Below are 17,858 nucleotides of genomic sequence, written 5' to 3' on the forward strand. Positions count from 1 at the left end.
ATAATGATGATAATCTTTGCGGATATGGGCAGTTTCACTTTTGTATTTGTAAAACCAGGACATAGGACACTTGGTACAACTTAGACAATAAAGGTTGTCCATTAGTTAATTTATGGGATAATTTATATGATCATGGTTTAAAATTTTTTCTTGTCAAACTACTTTCTAATTATTCTAAATGATTTTCTAGGTTTTAAAATTTTATTTATATTTGTCCCATTAATTTTCAAATAAATCCCTCTTCCATCCTCTGACCAGAGATATTTTTAAATATCAAAGAAAAAAGGGGAAAACTAAATAACATATAAGCTGAATCTGACAAAATATATGTATATATATGTGAATATACTTATATAATATACATGTATATGTGTGTACACACATACACATATACATTTTTATATCCAAAGTTCTTTCCATCTCTGCAAAAAAGAGGGAAATTCATTTTCTTATGTCTTCTTCGGTAACTTTTTTTGGAGGGCATTTTGCTCTCCTAATTCTGCTTACTTGACTTTGCATCAGACCATATAAACCTTTCCATACCTCTCTGAATTCTTAAGATTCACTACTCTGCAGAGCAAAATGATATTCCATTTTATTCATAACCACCATTTGCTTATAAATTCCCATATAAATGGGCATCTACTATGTTTACATTTCTTTGCTACCATAAGACTTTGAAGAATATTTTGGCATAGTTAGATATTTCTTTCTTTGACCTTTTGAAGTATATCTATGTACTGGGATTTCTGAGTCAAAGGGAATAAATCTTTTTGTCACCTTCTAACTTATTTTCCAGAAGAGCTGAAGTAATTCACAACTCCCCCAAGACTATCTTAGCAGAGTGTCTTTCAAGATTATTTATTCCTTTCTTTTGTATTTTTTCACCATGTAATGAGTGATAATAGGTATTAATGTGCTGAGTGGTAAGTATTAGTGAAAAATGAGAAAATATATCAGAGAGAAAAGTTCTTCCACATCGTACTGTAAACTGTTTTAAACTCATTTTGGCACAATGGATTTACAAACCAATAATATTAAATGTAACCTGCCATCCATGTGTTTCTTGAGAAAGAAACTTATACTAATAATCATTAAACCAGTTTGAATATCTTGTGTAGGATAGATTGATTAGTTATTGATAACTGGGAGATGAAATAGGTTAAGCTCAGTTTTGGTTTGTTTTGAGGTATGCCTCAATTACTGTCACAGGGGAAGGGAGACAGAAGGTAATCAGCATTTATATGGCACCTGCTATGTACCAGATATGTTGATAAGTGCTTTGATACACAACAATTCTTTCTAGTAAAAGCTATTTTTATTGCAATTTTAGAGTTAAGAAAATTGAGCCAGACAAAAGTTAAGCATCTTACCCAAGGACACATAGCTAGGAAGTATCTGAGGCTAAGATCTGAATCTGTTCAAATCTCATTCTTCTAATCCACTACATCAATGTAGTTAGGGGAAGAAGAAAGTCACCCCCGTAACCTACTATTTTAACCAAAAAGTCTTGTCATCTATGTGATAAATATAATTATTTCTGCTTATGCAAATATTCTCTACACACTCAAAATTTCAAAGCCCTAAATGCTTATAATTCTATTGAGACAATTGAAATTACTTAATGGATCCATTATAATGCACACTACTTATACAATGAAATTATTTTCAAAATAAATAATCTGGTCAGTTTCAAGGCATAATGTCTTAAAAAATTACATATATATATAATATATATACACACAAATACATAAAATATGTTATACCAAATGTTATTTCTCACAGTGTATTAGGAAGTATTAGGAAAATATAATAAGAAAACAAACAGAATATTTTTGTAAAGTTAAATTTATGAATATTTAATAATTTTTCAAGGATATTATTAAGGCTGAAATATATGAAATAGTATATACAAATACATACCTGTACATGTGAAGAATTTGGACTCACCAACACTAATTTCTACTTTGCTAAGTGAAATTGTCACTTGTAGAAGAGCTGAAAAATATAATTATTAAGCCATGATTAAAACAAGGATTTAAATGATATGATATAACCAAAATATATTCTTTATTTGGAAATTTTTCTCCAAGATAAAACCATAACTTAACTTACCTGCCATGTTGAATTTCCCCCAATTTTTTTAAGGTTTTTTTTTTTGCAAGGCAAATGGGGTTAAGTGGCTTGCCCAAGGCCACCCAGCTAGATAATTATTAAGTGTCTGAGACCGGATTTGAACCCAGGTACTCCTGATTCCAGGGCCAGTGCTTTATCCACTGTGCTACCTAGCCATCCCCCCAATTTTTTTTAAAGTGACTTGTTAGTTAATTTTTTAACATTCATCTTAATATTTATTAATCATATTTACTATTTGGTTAAACTGATTTTGTGTCACAGAATTTGGTTTTGAAATTTAATTTGTCTCCTTATCACAGCTATTATCTTGGACAAGTAGCTTTCTCCTTCAGAAAATGAAGAACTCTAAGGGAGGCTAGGTGGTGTAGTGGATAAAGCACAGGCCCTTGAGTCAGGAGTACCTGGGTTCAAATCCAGTCTCAGACACTTAGTAATTACCTAGCTGTGTGGCCTTGGGCAAGCCACTTAACCCCATTTGCCTTGCAAAAATCTGGAAAAAAAATGAAGAACTTTGACTAGATGATTTTCAGAGCTAAGATTAGCTTCTATCTGATCCTAAAAGAGGGAGGGGGTGAGAAGAATGAGAATTGAGAGAAATCTAGAATGAGCACAATAGAGGGGTGCAAGAAGAATAACTGCAGTGCTCAGAATTGAAAACAATCTCCAGATGAAATTTGACACGGGTAGAGTTCAGTAGGACTATCACTTTTCTGTTCCTAAAAGGTATTCTCTTTTTTAATGCATTTCAAAATTGTGATTAACTTAAGGCAGATATATCACACTGTTAAATCAAATTGAGCTTGTGCTTCACCAAATCCCATTCTTTCAAAAGAATTGCTTTTTAATCATGACTCCTACCATCCTTTACTGGTAAAGTTGACTTTTTTTGGAGGGGAGGGGATGGCATTTCATCTGATTGGATTCAGCCCAGTGTTCTAGCCCAGAGGCATTAAATTCATAACTAGGAAAAACTCCTAAGTGCTGGGAACCAGATTAAAATGAAATGGGGTGATGTTTAACAAAATAAATAAAAATACAATAAAACTTAGGAAATGTTTTAAGTCACTATGTGGCCCATCCAATACTTTCTATTTGAGCTTGACACCACTGCTCTCTTCATTTTGTTGTGCTAGCTGTATGCAAAGTCAATGAGCATATCAATAATGCCTTTATCCATATCAATGTTAAAAAGAAGTCAAGTTGAGATTTGTGGGAAACCAAAATTGGAGAATTTATTCTGGACGAACTACTTTGAACATATACATTCAGTTATGAACCCATTTAACTATATTATCATCATCTAATTCATATCTCTTCATTTTCTCTGCAAAAATAATGTGATACATTATGAAAAGCTTTTTTAAAGTTCATAATATTGCCTTCATCTATTAGTTTAGTAATCTTCTCAAAAAAAGTAACTGTAATTTATTCTTGATGAAGACAGATTGACTTCATAAGGACTGCTTCCCTTTCTAGATGTTCAATAACTATTTCCAAAAATCCTTTCAAATCTTCCCAGAAACTGAAGACATGTTCACTGGCTTATGGCTTTTACACTCTTTGCAGAGAACAAAAGGGGAAAAAATATTGACTAGTTCTGCATTCTTTAAGTTTTCAGCTATAATCTTTTCATTCTTCTCGAGCAAAAGTCCTATCTCTTCTTTGATACTTTTTTCCTTTTGAATACAGCTCAACAATAATCATCCTTTTCTTTGTCCTTATCTTCCTTCACCAGCCTCAGGTTATTCTCAGCTTAGTAGACCTGATAGGAATTTTTACAGAATTTTACCTCACTGGTGTATTTCTATTATATTATTTAGTCTTGTTTGCATTTTAAATACAATTTCAGCAGGTTGGCATGTTTTCTATGCATTCATATTGGTTTCTTCAGACAATTGCAATATTCCCACATATTATAATTGTTTCTTTTTGTGTAGTCAGAATTTCACTTTTTAAAAAATAATAAGTTTTCAATCAACAAAAAATCTACCCTTTCCCTCCTTCTCCCCTTTTCCTTGAAAAATTAATAAAAATAAAACTTTTGTAACAAATAATAATGATAATTAAAATAGCTACTACGCTAAGTACTTTACAATGATCTCATTTGATTCTCACAGCCACCCTGGGAGGAAGATGCTATATGTAAAAGCAAGCAAAACAAATTTCCATACTGACCATTTTCCCAAAATATATATCATTCCATATAGTCAAATCCATTATATTTTTGTCAAGAAGAGGGTAACATGTTTCATCTCAATTTCTCTGGAATCATAAGTCAGAGTTCTTAAATCTTTCATAAAGATTTGTCTTTTGTTATTGTTATTCTACTATTTATTGCCTTGGTTACATTTGCTTCACTGTAAATTACTTCATTTGTCTTCTCAGACAAATCCTCAGACCATCCTCTTCATTGTTTCCTACTCCATAAGCGTATTCTTTCATGTTCATGTATTGTAAGTTGTTCAGTCATTTCCCCAATTGATGTTAGGTAAGTACCTCTCCCCCAACAAGTTATGTATGTTTAACCTATATCATATTGTTCACTGTCATGGGGAGGGAAGAGAGAGGTAAAAAATGTGGAACTCAAAAGCTTACAAAAAGATAAATGTTGAAAACTGTCTTTGCATGTAATTGAAAAAAATAATATTCAATAAAAGAAAGAAAAGTTTTGACCTGTTTTATTCTAACCTAGGCAAATTTGATTGTCCTTAGATAACTAATAGTGCTCCACAGTAAATGAGGGCTGGACTTAGTGTGAAATTCTATTGACTTTAGACCTACTGCAGCTCAGAATTCCAGAGTTCAATGATCATCCAGCTTCAAACTCCCTAAAGGAGAAGAAATTATAGGTGCGTGAAACTCAATCCTATACCATATTTGAAAATCTGATGTATAAGAGGTAGAACCTCAGAGCTGCTTTAATCTGAATTTTTCTATTGGTGATTTGGAACATTTTTCAAATGGCTATTGAAAACTTGTATTTCTTCCTTTCAAAACTGCTTTTTTATATCCTTTTTGCCATCTATAATGGTAAGGGGATGTCTCTTATTTTTATAAATTTGAACTAAATTCCCTGTGCATCTTAGAAATGAAAATAGGATCAGAGAAATTTACTGGAAATATTTTCTGCTGTTGCCTACCTCTTTTGGTACATAAAATAGGTGCTTAATAAATTCTTACTGATTTGTTGACTTGTAGCTTCCTTGGTTTGAATAAATTAAAATTTCTTCCTTTTTACATTTATTTGTGAGGTTTTTATGCCCCAGTATTATTAGTTGTAAATTAAATGGTTACATTTTTCAAGGATGTCATATACAACTAATAATACGTTTATTCTTCTCTATACCCATTTTAGTAACTGTATCTGTTAGTATCTAACTTTTCTAAGGGAAAAGAGAAGGGAATAGTGGGCCAAATACTTTACAAATATTATTCATTTGATCCTCCAACTTTGCAAGGTTAACTTCAGTTTTTATTCCCATTTTACTGTTCAGAAAAATGAGACAAACACAATCTAAGGAATTTGCTTACAGTCACACAACTATTAAGTGTCTAAAGCTGAGTTTGAACTTAGGTCTTTCTGACTCCAGGCCCAGTTTTCCATTTACTACATTACTTAGCTGCCTCTATGATTCTATTCCAGTTCATATCTTCTTTATTTTTTAAAAGATTTACTTAGAATTAAAAGGAGCAAAGCGAGGAAACCCACTCCTACTTCCATTGTAGCTTTTTGTCCACTTCTCCCTATAGACAGCATTTAGATTTATGCTATTCAGAATAATTTTGTTATTCATCTCTTTAAATTATTAAGTTCATTTTTTTGTTTTTGCCTTGTCTGAGTTATTATCTCTATCTCTGCCTTGTATACTTAAGTGAAAGACCCTGATTTTTTCTACAAGTCATCATTTCTACTATGTGAATCTGAATGTTTCAAGTTTTCCAAGTTTCTTAGAAAGAACTAAACTTCCGAGCCATGTGACCAAGAGAATGGTAAACTAGATATTTTCTTTGATCCTTATATTGTCTCAAAATTCTTCAAATTATGTGCCCAAAATAAAGCAATTTCAGTCATTTCCATCAGTAATGTTGAACTTGCAAAAACTCCCCAGGGCAATCTGAACCAGATTATAAAGTCATTGAGAGATATTTAACAAAAGAAATAAAAAATACAATGATACAGACAGAATTTTAATTGGTGGTTTTCTAAGTGAATACGTAGCCTGCAGGGATCAATTTTCATTTGCATTTAACCACTCTATTTAGGACACCAGGAAACTAAAAGATAATAAATATTCCATAACATAGACTAAAGTCTATCTCACACTCACTCAGTACACTATCATTCATTAATTAGGACTCTTCTGACAGCAGGGCTGCACTAGCTCCCAGCCCATGTGTTTGCAACAAAAAGTAGTCTTACACCATGGTCCCATCTCCATTTTTCCAGTGCAGGGAGGTCCAAGTTCCCAATTGCACAAGTTGACTGCACTATGGAAACATTATGTACTGAGAAGAATATCTTGCAATGAGAGTCAAGAAGGAGCATGACATGTGTCTGCTCTAAAAATAGACATGAACTCCACATTCTCACCCTCCTCCCAGAGAAGGCTAGGACTTTCAAGGGCAGCTAAAAGGCCCAGTGGATAGACCACTGGCCTTGAGTCAGTAGCATGGGAGTTAGAATCCGGCTTCAGGCCCTTGATTTTTACAAGCTGTGTGACCTTAGGCAAGTCATTTAACCCTGATTGCCTCACATCCAGGGCCATCTCCAGTCATCTTGATTATTATCAAGCCACTGGGTCCCAGATGACTCTGGAGGAGAAACTGAGTCTGGTGACTTAACAAAGCACCCCCTCACTGAAATCCAATTCACGTGTTTGTCATGGCATCACCTCCCTGATGTCATGGTCTTCTTTGAAAATGAAGGACAAGCTATCAATTATCATTATTATTATTATTATTATTACTTCCAAGCTCATACAACAGAAATCAACTTAGGTTGCAAAGGGATCAACATGATAGTGTTTTGTTCTGGGTAAAAGAGGAAAAGGAACAGGATGTTATGTATGGGTATCTATGTGGCAAACAACCAAGTCTGAGAAGAGCCCAGCATCCAGTATGCAGCTAGAAGTAGTTCAGTTCTTTCAAAAGTCACTTGGGGCAGAGATCTAATCTGGCGAACCATGAATTACTTAGTGCAGGAGGAGGCTGAGACACTGAGATAAAGCCTCTAGGAAAACCACCATCAGTGGGATGGGCATCAGAAAGTGAACAATAAGGAAATAATAGGAAAAGACCAAAATCACCAAAGATCTCCCAAAGAAGAAAACTTAAAGACCTTGAATATAAGCAGAAAAACCAGGAAAAAAGATTAAGAAAAGATCAAAGAAATTAGTTTAGTAGTCTATAAACTGCAAAATGAAGTTGAAATAACAGGCAGAATAGAAAAACTTGAATCTGCAAAGGCAAGTCTTACCAGAAAATAAGACAGCAACTGATTGGGAATGCAAATACGGAGAGGCAATGGGCAATATAGAAGAAAAAACCAAAAGCAATAGCATTAAAAGAAAATATGCCCTCTGTTCAAACAAAACATGTAGCTATAGAAGACAGGAGATGTAAAGCAGCCTCAGGATTATGGGTTTCCCAGAAGAAAGAAAAAAACCTTAACACCACAAAGAAGGAAATAATGTGTACATAAAGTAGAGAGGGATGAGGATGGAAATCAAATGGATCACTTAACAGCAAATCACTGGTTTGAGGTTGGATTTTTTTGGGGGGGCGGTGTGTGAGTTGGGGTGAGGTGGACAGGGACTAAATTACAAAATGAGAAGGTACTTGGAAGGGGGGATGGGAGGAGGTGGACAGAGGACAGGGTGTGATTTGTTCTGGTCAAACAAATCCAGGAGGATAAAAGTAAACTGAGAATACAACCATATCTCTCCCTTTATTCCTTATGTTTGTTCACATATGTTTACTTTTCAAAGTTGTTCTTGATTCTAGTGTTTGTACTTCAAACTTTCTACTTATATCTAGTCATTTTTTTTTGTCCCAAATGCTTAGGAAGCTTTTATTTCATAAGAAATTCATTTTCTTGCTTTTAGGTATTTATATCAGTTTGACTGAGTAAATTTTTCTTGGTGATAAACCTATATATCTTTTGCCTTTTGAAATATCATATTCTATCATGTTTCCATTCCTCTACAGGGAAACTTTTGACTGTGACTTTTTGAATGATTTTTAAAAAAGTTTTCTGACTTCTTATTGTATTTTTTTCTTTGACTTGGAAGGTTTGCGTTTTGACTATAATTTCCTGGTGTTTTAATTTTGAGATTTCTCTCTCACTCTGCCTTCTGATTCTAAGAGTTCTGGGAAGTTTCATTTTATGATTTCTTGAAATATTATGTTTAGATTCTTTTGCTGGTCATTCTTTTCAAGTACTCCAATGATTCTTAAATTATTTCTCCTGGATCTCTGTTCTAGGTGAGTCATTATTTTTTCTTTTTTAGTTTTTGCAAGGCAATGGGTTAAGTGACTTGCCCAAGGCCACACAGCTAGGTAATTATTATGTATCTGAGGCTGGATTTGAACTCAGGTACTCCTGACTCCAGGGCTGGTGCTCTATCCACTGCACCACCTAGCCACCCCCTAGGTTAGTTATTTTTGCTGTAAGACATCTCATATTTTCCCTTTTTCTATATTTATTTCATTCTGAATTTAAGAGATAATAACATAAGCAATTCCATAAGACTGGGATAGAAAAAAAGGTGATTGAATATGGAACTACAAAGTTATTATGTAAATCTTGCTATTCTTTTGAATTCTATCATGTAACTTTCTTTTTCCCCCCTTAGCTCTAGAGATGGCTACCATTATGAACAAATACATGTAAAATTTATTCTATATAAACTTCTATTTATCAGTTCTTTCTCTGGATACAGATAATGTCTTCCTTCATATGTCTTCTGCAGTTAATTTAGGCATTTATAATAGACAAAATGACTTATTCATTCAAAAATACCATTCTGCCATTCCCCAATTGATAGACATCTCCACAATTTCCTGTTCTCTGCCACTCAAAGAGAGTTGCTATAAATAATTTACAACAAATAGATTCTTCTCCTTTTTCCTTAATCATTTTGGGAAACAGATCTCATAATGGCATTGCTGGGTCAAAATGTATAGACAGTTTAATAATTTTTTGAGCATAATTCCAGATTGCTCTCCAAAATGATTGGATCAGTTCACAGTTACACAACAGTGAATTAGTGTCTCAATTTTTCCACAGTCTCCTCAATATCTGTCACTTTTCCCTTCATTCATTTTAGCAAATCTGGTAAGTCTAAAATGATATCTCTAAGCTATTTTTTTAGTTTTTTTTTTTGTAAGGAAAACGGGGTTAAGTGGCTTGCCCAAGGCCACACAGCTAGGTAATTATTAAGTAGCTGAGACCAGATTTGAACCCAGGTACTCCTGACTCCAGGGCCGGTGCTTTATCTACTGCGCCACCTAGCCGCCTCTCTCTAAGCTGTTTTAATTTGTATCTCCCTAATTAATAATTTAGAGCATTCTTTTTCATGTGACTATAAACTGTTTAGATTTCATCATTAAAAAATTGCCTGTACATATCATTTGGCCATTTATCAATTATGGAATTTGTTTATAAATTCATCAATAATGGAATTTGTTTATAAATTCCCCCACCCCCAATTTTCTGCTTTCCTTCTGAACTTGGCTGCATTTGTTTTATTTGTACAAAACCTTTTTTAATTTAATGTAATCATAATTATCCATTTTACACCTCAAACTACTTTCTTTATATTATCTATTCACAAAGTGTTTGCCTATCCATAAGTCTGATGGATAATATTGAAAGAAAGTCCTACAAGTTCCAAAATATTCATAGCAGCCCTTTTTGTAGTGACAAAAATTTGGAAACTGAGGGGATGCCCATCAATTGAGGAATGGCTAAACAGGCTATGGTACATGAATACAATGGATTATTATTGTTCTATAAGGAGCCATAAATGTTTGGACTCTAGAGAAGCATGGAATGTCTTACGGGATCTGATGTTGAGCAAAGGGAGTAGAGCCAAGAGAACAATTTACACATCACCATTATGAGATGAACAATCTTGACTGGAAGCAACCCCTTTCGGCAGTCCAGACAGCTGTATTTGACAGATTAGGGACTATGTTATCCCCAACCAGAGGAAGAAAAACAACACAAAGCAAAGTACACAGGAAAAAAAAAAACACCTCTACTGAATATGATGAACACTTTATAAAAATTATCTCATATATCTCTTTCCCTTAATCCTAATTCTTCATGCCAAAACTACTAATTTGTAAATTTGTTTAACAAAATATGTATGTAAAATGCTAACATGACCATTCCCAACTGAGGGGAGAGGGGTGAGAGGGGAGGGTGGAGGGAAACTTTATAACTTGGAATTATACATGTACAAAGATATGAAGACTTAAAAACAGAAAAAAAAGATTAATTAGCAATCCATGTGTTCTTTTCCTTAAACTCTTCTTAACTTTCCTATCATTTTATCATGTGTTGTAACTTCTTTTAATAAATCCCTATTTTCTTTTACATCTGAATTCCTGGGTCAAAAGTGTGTTTCTTCACAGGGTATGCAAGTGGTTACAATATTAATTGAATTGGTCTTCAATTTTCTTTCTCTATTTTTACTTTACCAGTTTAGGTATCCGTATTATAATTCTTTTTTTAATAGAAATTTGGTAGGATCCCTTCTTTGCTTGTCATTCCAAATATTTTATTTAATATTGGAATTGTTTATCTTTGAATGTTTGATAAAACTTCCTTGTAAATGCTTTAGGTCCTGGAGCTTTTTTCTTTATGACTTGTTCAATTACTTTTTCTTTAAATAGGTCTATTTATATATTCTATTTCCTCCTCTGTTAATGTAGGCTGTTCATACTTTTGTGAATATTCTTTCATTTTGCTTAAATTGCTAAATTTATTGGTATATAGTTGGGCAAAATAACCCCTGGTACAGTTATTAATCACACAGTTAGTAATTGTCTGAGGACAGATTTGAATTCAATATAATGAGTCTTCTTGATTCCAGACCCAGCACTCTACTGCACTGCCTAGCTGCCCCAAAAGATCTAGAAAATGTTAAGAATTGGGATAAGAATAAATGCAGCAAAAATTACTGGAGCAGACTATCTCCAAAGAAGTGAGAGAAAATAAATCTAGAAATTGACTGAAGTGAAAGAAATAATGGAAAAAAAACTGGCCAGAATTTGTGAGTACAGAAAACAGAACACTGCTCAAAGGAACCCAATTATCACCTCTAAAAAAACCCAGCAATGATAACCACAATAAAAATAATAGTTCAAACTCTAAGACCTGCTGTTGGGGGAAGGGAAAGGAAAAGAAATAAACATTTACATAACCTATATGATAGGCACTGTGTTCAGTGCTTTACAAATATTATCTCATTTGATCTTCATAACAAACCTGTGAAAAAAGTTCTGATATCTTACAGTTGAGGAAACTGAAATGAACAGAGGTTAAGTAATATGTCTAGGGTCATCCAATAAGTGTCCAAGACTGATGTAAACCCAGAACTTCCTAAGAGAAGAAGAAAAAAATGCTCTATAGACTTCTATGTCTCAGAAAAATTTATCAGTTAAGTTTAATAATTCCAATGACAAATAAAATTTTCAAGTAATCAGGAAACAGATGGTAAAAAAAAAGATAAAACAAGATTTTGTACCAAGTGAAAACTACAAAAACCAAATGTTCTGAAAAATTTGCAAGTTCAATATGTAAATATAAGAACAAATATGAGTCTAATCATCAATGGGAAAATAGAGGTGTTCAAAAAAAAGAATGTGTGTGTGGAGGGGGGGAATTAGACATGGGCAGATTATCCAAGGAAAAAATAAATAAATATAAATACTAAGTAAAGATCAAGTTATCCAAAAAAATTAACTCATCTCAAAATATTACTGAAAGGAAAATACAATAACTATAAAGAGATTTATTGGGTTAAAAAATGATCAAGAACAGAGTGATCCTTAAGAGATTTTTTTTTAGGTTTTTGCAAGGCAAATGGGGTTAAGTGGCTTGCCCAAGGCCACACAGCTAGGTAATTATTAAGTGTCTGAGGTCAGATTTGAACTCAGGTACTCCTGACTCCAGGGCCAATGCGCTATCCACTGCTCCACCTAACCGCCCCTTAAGAGATTTCTTTCAGAATGAAAGCAGAGGGGCAGCTATGTAGTGCAATGAACAGAACACTGACCCTGGAATCAGGAAGATCTGAGTTTAAATCTAGCCTCAGTCATTTAATAATTACTTGGGCAAATCACTTAGCCCCATTGCCTTGTTAAAAGAAAAACAAAAACCAGAATGAAAGCAGAACTTAAAGAAATAGGAGAAATGATAGAAGAGGAGCAGGCTTGAACACCATGAACTAAACCTGAGAACACCATCTCTGGATAAATCAATATATTTTGTGGAAATAAGTTACAGACTGAGAGATATCATAAAGAGAACTAAAGGAGATGGAAGATAGAGGGGTATGGGTTTGGTATCCTAAGTTAAATCCATGGACAAAAAAGGAAAGTCTATAGAACAGATGAGATGACAAAGATAGGGAAAAGGAAGGGAAAGTTGTAAATTCAATGGGAGGGTGGGTCTCACTAAAGAGTACTCTCAAGTTGGAAGAAGATGCTTATGTGTTTTTTTATGTAAATTTTTTTTTTAGTTTTCAATATTTGTTTTACATAAGATTTTGAGCTTCATTTATTTCTCCTCCCTCCCTTTCAACCCCCTCACCAGGATGACAAGCAATCATGTAAACATTTTTTAACATAAGTCATGTTGTAAAGAAAGAAACACAATGAAGGGGGAAAGCCATAAAACCAAAAACCAATAGTATAATTTGATCTACATTTAGCCATACTGTTTTTTTTCCCCTCTGGCAGTAGATGGCATTTTTCCATTATGAGTTTTTTGGAATTATCCTGTATCATTGTATTGCTGAGAAGAGTTAAATCAGTCATAGTTGATCATCACACAATATTGCTGTTACTGTGTACAGTGCTCTACATATGTTCAATCCACTCAACGTCAGTTCATATAAGTTTTTCTGGGTTTTTCTGAAATCTACCTGCCCATCATTTCTTATAGAACAATAATATACCATTAAATTCATATACCACAACTTGTTCAGTCATTCTCTAACTGATGGGCATCCAATTCTTTTCCAACACTAAAAAAAAGCAGCTATTATATTTTTGTATATGTAGTCCCAGTTCCCTATTTTCAGATCTCTTTGGGACCAAAACTAGTAGTAGTGCTGGATCAAAGAGTATGCACACTTTGACTGCCCTTTGTTTTTCAGAATCGTTGGATCAGTTCACAACTCCATCAACAATGTATTAATACTCCAATTTTCCCACATCTCCAACATTTATCATTTTCCTTTTCCATCATATTAGTCAATCTGATACTTAAGAGGAAACAACTCAGAGTTTTTTAATTTGCATTTCTCTAATCAATAAAGATAATCACTTTAATTTCTTCATCTAAAAACTGTCTGTTCATATCCTTTGAACATTTATCAATTGAGGAATGATTATAAATTTGACTCAATTCTCCACGTAATTGAGAAGTGAAGTCTTTCTGAGGAATACTTGTTATAAAAATTGTTTCCCATCTTTCTACTTTATTTTTTAGTCTTGATTGCATTGTCTTGGTTTATGTAAAACCTTTTAAATTCAATGTAATCAAAATTATCTGATTTTACATTTCATAATATTCTTCATCTTTTGTTTATTTATAACTTCTTCCTTTCTCCACAGGTCCAAGAGCTAAACTATTTTTTGTTCTCCTAATTTGCTTAAGGTATTACCCCTTTATTTCTAAATCATGTAGCCATTTTTGACATCTTGGCATATGGCATGATGTTGGTTTATGCCTAATTTCTACCATATTATTTTCCAGTTTTGTCAAACAGTCCCAGAAGTGATGTCTCTGGGTTTATCAAACACCATATTACTATAGTCAATTACTACAGTATATCTAACTGATTCCATTGATTTACCATTCTCTTAGCCAGGGTCAAATACTTTAAATGCTTGCTGCTTTATAATTTAATTTTAGATATGACATAGATAGGCCAGTTTCCATTGCATTTTTTTTTTCATTTTTTTATATTCTCGACCTTTGGATAGATTTCTGTTATTCTACTACTCTAAAATAACTTCTGGAAATTTGATTCATATGGAATTAACAATTCATTTTAAGTAAAATAGTCATTTTTATTATTTTAGTTAGGTCTACCTGTATTCCAAATATTTAGATCTAAGTAGATTCCCAATAATTTATATTGTCTACAATGATTTTTCTTTTTCATAAATTTATTTATTCATGCAAAAATAGTTTCCAGCAATCATTTTTGTAAGGTTTTGAGTTTCACATTTTTCTCCTTCCCTCCCTTTTCTCCCATCCCCACAGAGAGCAATGAAATATAGATTTTATATATATGCATAATAGTATGTTAAATATATTTCCATATTAAACATATTGTGAAAGAAGAATCAGAACAAAAAGGAGGGAAAAATCATGAGAGGGGAAAAGTATATAACATAAAACAAATTTTGAAAATTGGAAATAGTAAGCTTTGGTCTGCATTCAGATCCATATGGATGGTACTTTCTGTCGCAAGACCTTTACAATTGTACTTGATTACTGTATTGCTGAGATGAGTAAAATCACCACAGTTGATCATCACACAATATTGCTGCTAATGTGTACAATATCTTTCTGATTCTGCTCATTCACTCAGCATCAATTCATGCAAATCTTTCCAGGCTTTTCTGAAGTCTGCTCACTCATGATTCTTTTTTTTTAGTTTTTTTTCCAAGGCAAACAGGGTTAAGTGGCTTGCCCAAGGTCACACAGCTAGGTAATTATTAAGTGTCTGAGACTGGATTTGAACCCAGGTACTTCTGACTCCAGGGCTGGTGCTTTATCCACTACTCCACCTAGCTGCCCCACTCATGATTTCTTGAAGAACAATAGTATTCCACCACATTCATACATCACAATTTGTTCAATTGACAGGCATCCTCTTGATTTCCAGTTCTTTACTATTACGAAAAGAGCTGCTATAAATATTTTTGTACATGTGAGTTTTTTTTTAACTATTTCTGTTATCTTTTGGGGGATGCAAACCTAGTAGTGGTATTACTGGATCAAAGGGTATGTGGAATTTTACTGCCTTTTACTGCCCTTTGGGCAGGGTTCCAAATTGTTCTCCAGAAAGGTTGGATCAGCTCACAATTCCACTAACAATACCTTATGGTCCCAGTTTTCCCATATCCCCTCCAACATGGATCAATTTCCTTTTTTGACATATTGACCAACCTGATAGGTATGAGGTGGTACCTCAGAGTTATTTTAATTTGCATTTCTCTAATCAATAATGATTTAGAGCATTTTTTCATATTATAGAAAGCTTTAATTTTATTCATAGGAAAAATGCCTGTTCATATTCTTTGATCTTTTATCAATGTAAGAATGACATTCTCATAAATTTGACTCATTTCTCTATATATTTTACAAATAAATCTTCTGTCAGAAACACTATTATAACACTTGTTTCCCAACTTACTGCATTCCTTTTGATCTTGGTTGCATTGGTTTTATGTGTAAAAACTTTTTAATTTAAAATAATAAAAATGATCAGCTTTGCACTTTATAGTGTACCCCATCTCTTCTTTGGACATAAACTCTTTCCTTTTCAATAGATCTGATAGATTTTTCTTGTTCTTCTAACTTGTTTATGGACTTTTATGTTTAAATCCTGTCTACAGTGATTTCAAATCTAATATCTCTTTCTATCTCTTGCTGTTGGGCTTTGTTGGTAATACACAGAAATACTGCTGAATGGTATTTCTTGCAACTTTGCTAAAGTTGTTAATAATTTCAAGTAATTTTTGGTCGATTCTATATGTATGCCATTATATCATTTTTCAACAGTTACAGTTTGCCTGGTCTAATTTTTTTCTTTTCTTATTGATAAAGCTAATATTTCTAGTACATTTTGAATAATAGTGGTGATAAAGGGCATTATTATTTCACCTCTGACCTTACTGGGAAAGTTTTTTCCTTATTTTTTTATTTTGTCTGCATTATGGTCGGTGTTTGCTGATGGTTTTAGATAGATGCTACATTTATTCCTATACTCTTCAGTGTTTTTAATTGGATTGGGTACTATAATTTGTCAAAACCTTTTTCTGCTTCTATTGAGATAACCTTATAATTTCTGTTGGTTTTATTATTGATGTGTCATTCTAATAGTTTTCCTAATAGTGAACCAACTCTGAATTCCAGAACTCCCACCTGGTAATACTGTATTATTCCTATAATAAATCATTGTAATATTTTTGTGAATATTGTATTTAATTTTGCAGCACTATTCTTTAAAGAAATTGGTATATAATTTTCTTTCTCTGTTTTGGCTCTATCTGATTTAGGTATCAGCACCATATCTGTGTCATAAAAGGAATTTGGTAGAACTTCTTCTTTGTCTATTTTTCCAATTAGCTTACATAGTATGGGAAGTAATTGTTAAATATTTGGTAGAATTCACTTTTAAATCCATCTGGCCCTGTGGATTTTTTTCTTAAGGAGTTTATTGATAGCTTGTTTAATTCCTTTTTTAAATTTAAATATTTTGTTTCCTCTTCTTTTAATTTGATCAATTTATATTTTTTGTTAGTTTTCATTAATTTCATTTAGATTGTCGCTGGCATAAAGTTGGGCAAAATAGTATTTACTTTAATTTCCTCTTCATTGGAGGTGAATTCACCCTTTTCATTTTTGATACTGGCAATTTGGTTTACTTCTTTCTTTTTTTTAATTCAAATTAGCCAAAAGTTTATCTATTTTGTTGATTTTTTTTAGTTTTTTTTCTTAGCAAGGCAAACAGGGTTAAGTGGCTTGCCCAAGGCCACACAGCTAGGTAATTACTAAGTGTCTGAGACCAGATTTGAGCCCAGGTACTCCTGACTCCAGGGCTGGTGCTTTATCCAATATGCCACCTAGCCTCCCCTTTTTGTTGATTTTTCCCCCATAAAACCAGCTTCTAGTTTTATTTATTAGTTCATTAGTCTTCTTATTTTCAATTTTATTTCTCTGTCCTTTGATATTCAGAATTTCTAATTTAATTGGATATTTAATTGGAAATTTTTAATGTGTCTTTTTATCTGCTTTCTTTTTTTTTTTTTTTTTACTGATTTCTTCTTAGTTTATTTTATTCATTGCAAACATTTAAAGATACAAATTTCCACCTAGGTACTACTTGGGCTAACTGTACTTCTTACTGCCTTAATAGAGATACTGTTCTTTTTTGTTTTTGTTGTTGGATTTTTGCAAGGCAATGGGATTAAGTGACTTGCCCAAGGTCACACAGCTAAATAAGTATTAAGTGTCTGAGGCTGGATTTGAGTTCTGGTCCTCCTGATTCCAGGGCTGGTGCTCTATCGATTGTGACACCTATCTGCCACTAGAGATATAATTCTTAAGAATTACAAACATCATCTTTCTGTGGAGGGATATAGTTTAACCTTATTAACTAAGATTAATTAAATTTGGTGTGTTATCTCATTGCTGTCGTTCCCTTTGAGGAAATTATTGTTTCTATGATTTGGTGTTTAACCTACTCATT

General features: G+C 33.0%; 1 protein-coding gene across 1 annotated transcript in view; it reads right to left on the bottom strand.

Annotated features, from left to right (window-relative positions):
- NCAM2 (neural cell adhesion molecule 2) overlaps nt 1-17,858 on the bottom strand; it is a 229,607-nt gene that overhangs the window by 183,903 nt on the left and 27,846 nt on the right. Inside the window, exon 2 of the mRNA XM_074232316.1 lies at nt 1,924-1,998. Within this exon, the coding sequence (XP_074088417.1) occupies nt 1,924-1,998 (75 nt within the window). The remainder of the gene's footprint in view (nt 1-1,923; nt 1,999-17,858) is intronic.

The sequence above is a fragment of the Macrotis lagotis genome, chromosome 1 (assembly GCF_037893015.1).
Source record: "Macrotis lagotis isolate mMagLag1 chromosome 1, bilby.v1.9.chrom.fasta, whole genome shotgun sequence".
NCBI lineage: Eukaryota > Metazoa > Chordata > Mammalia > Peramelemorphia > Peramelidae > Macrotis > Macrotis lagotis.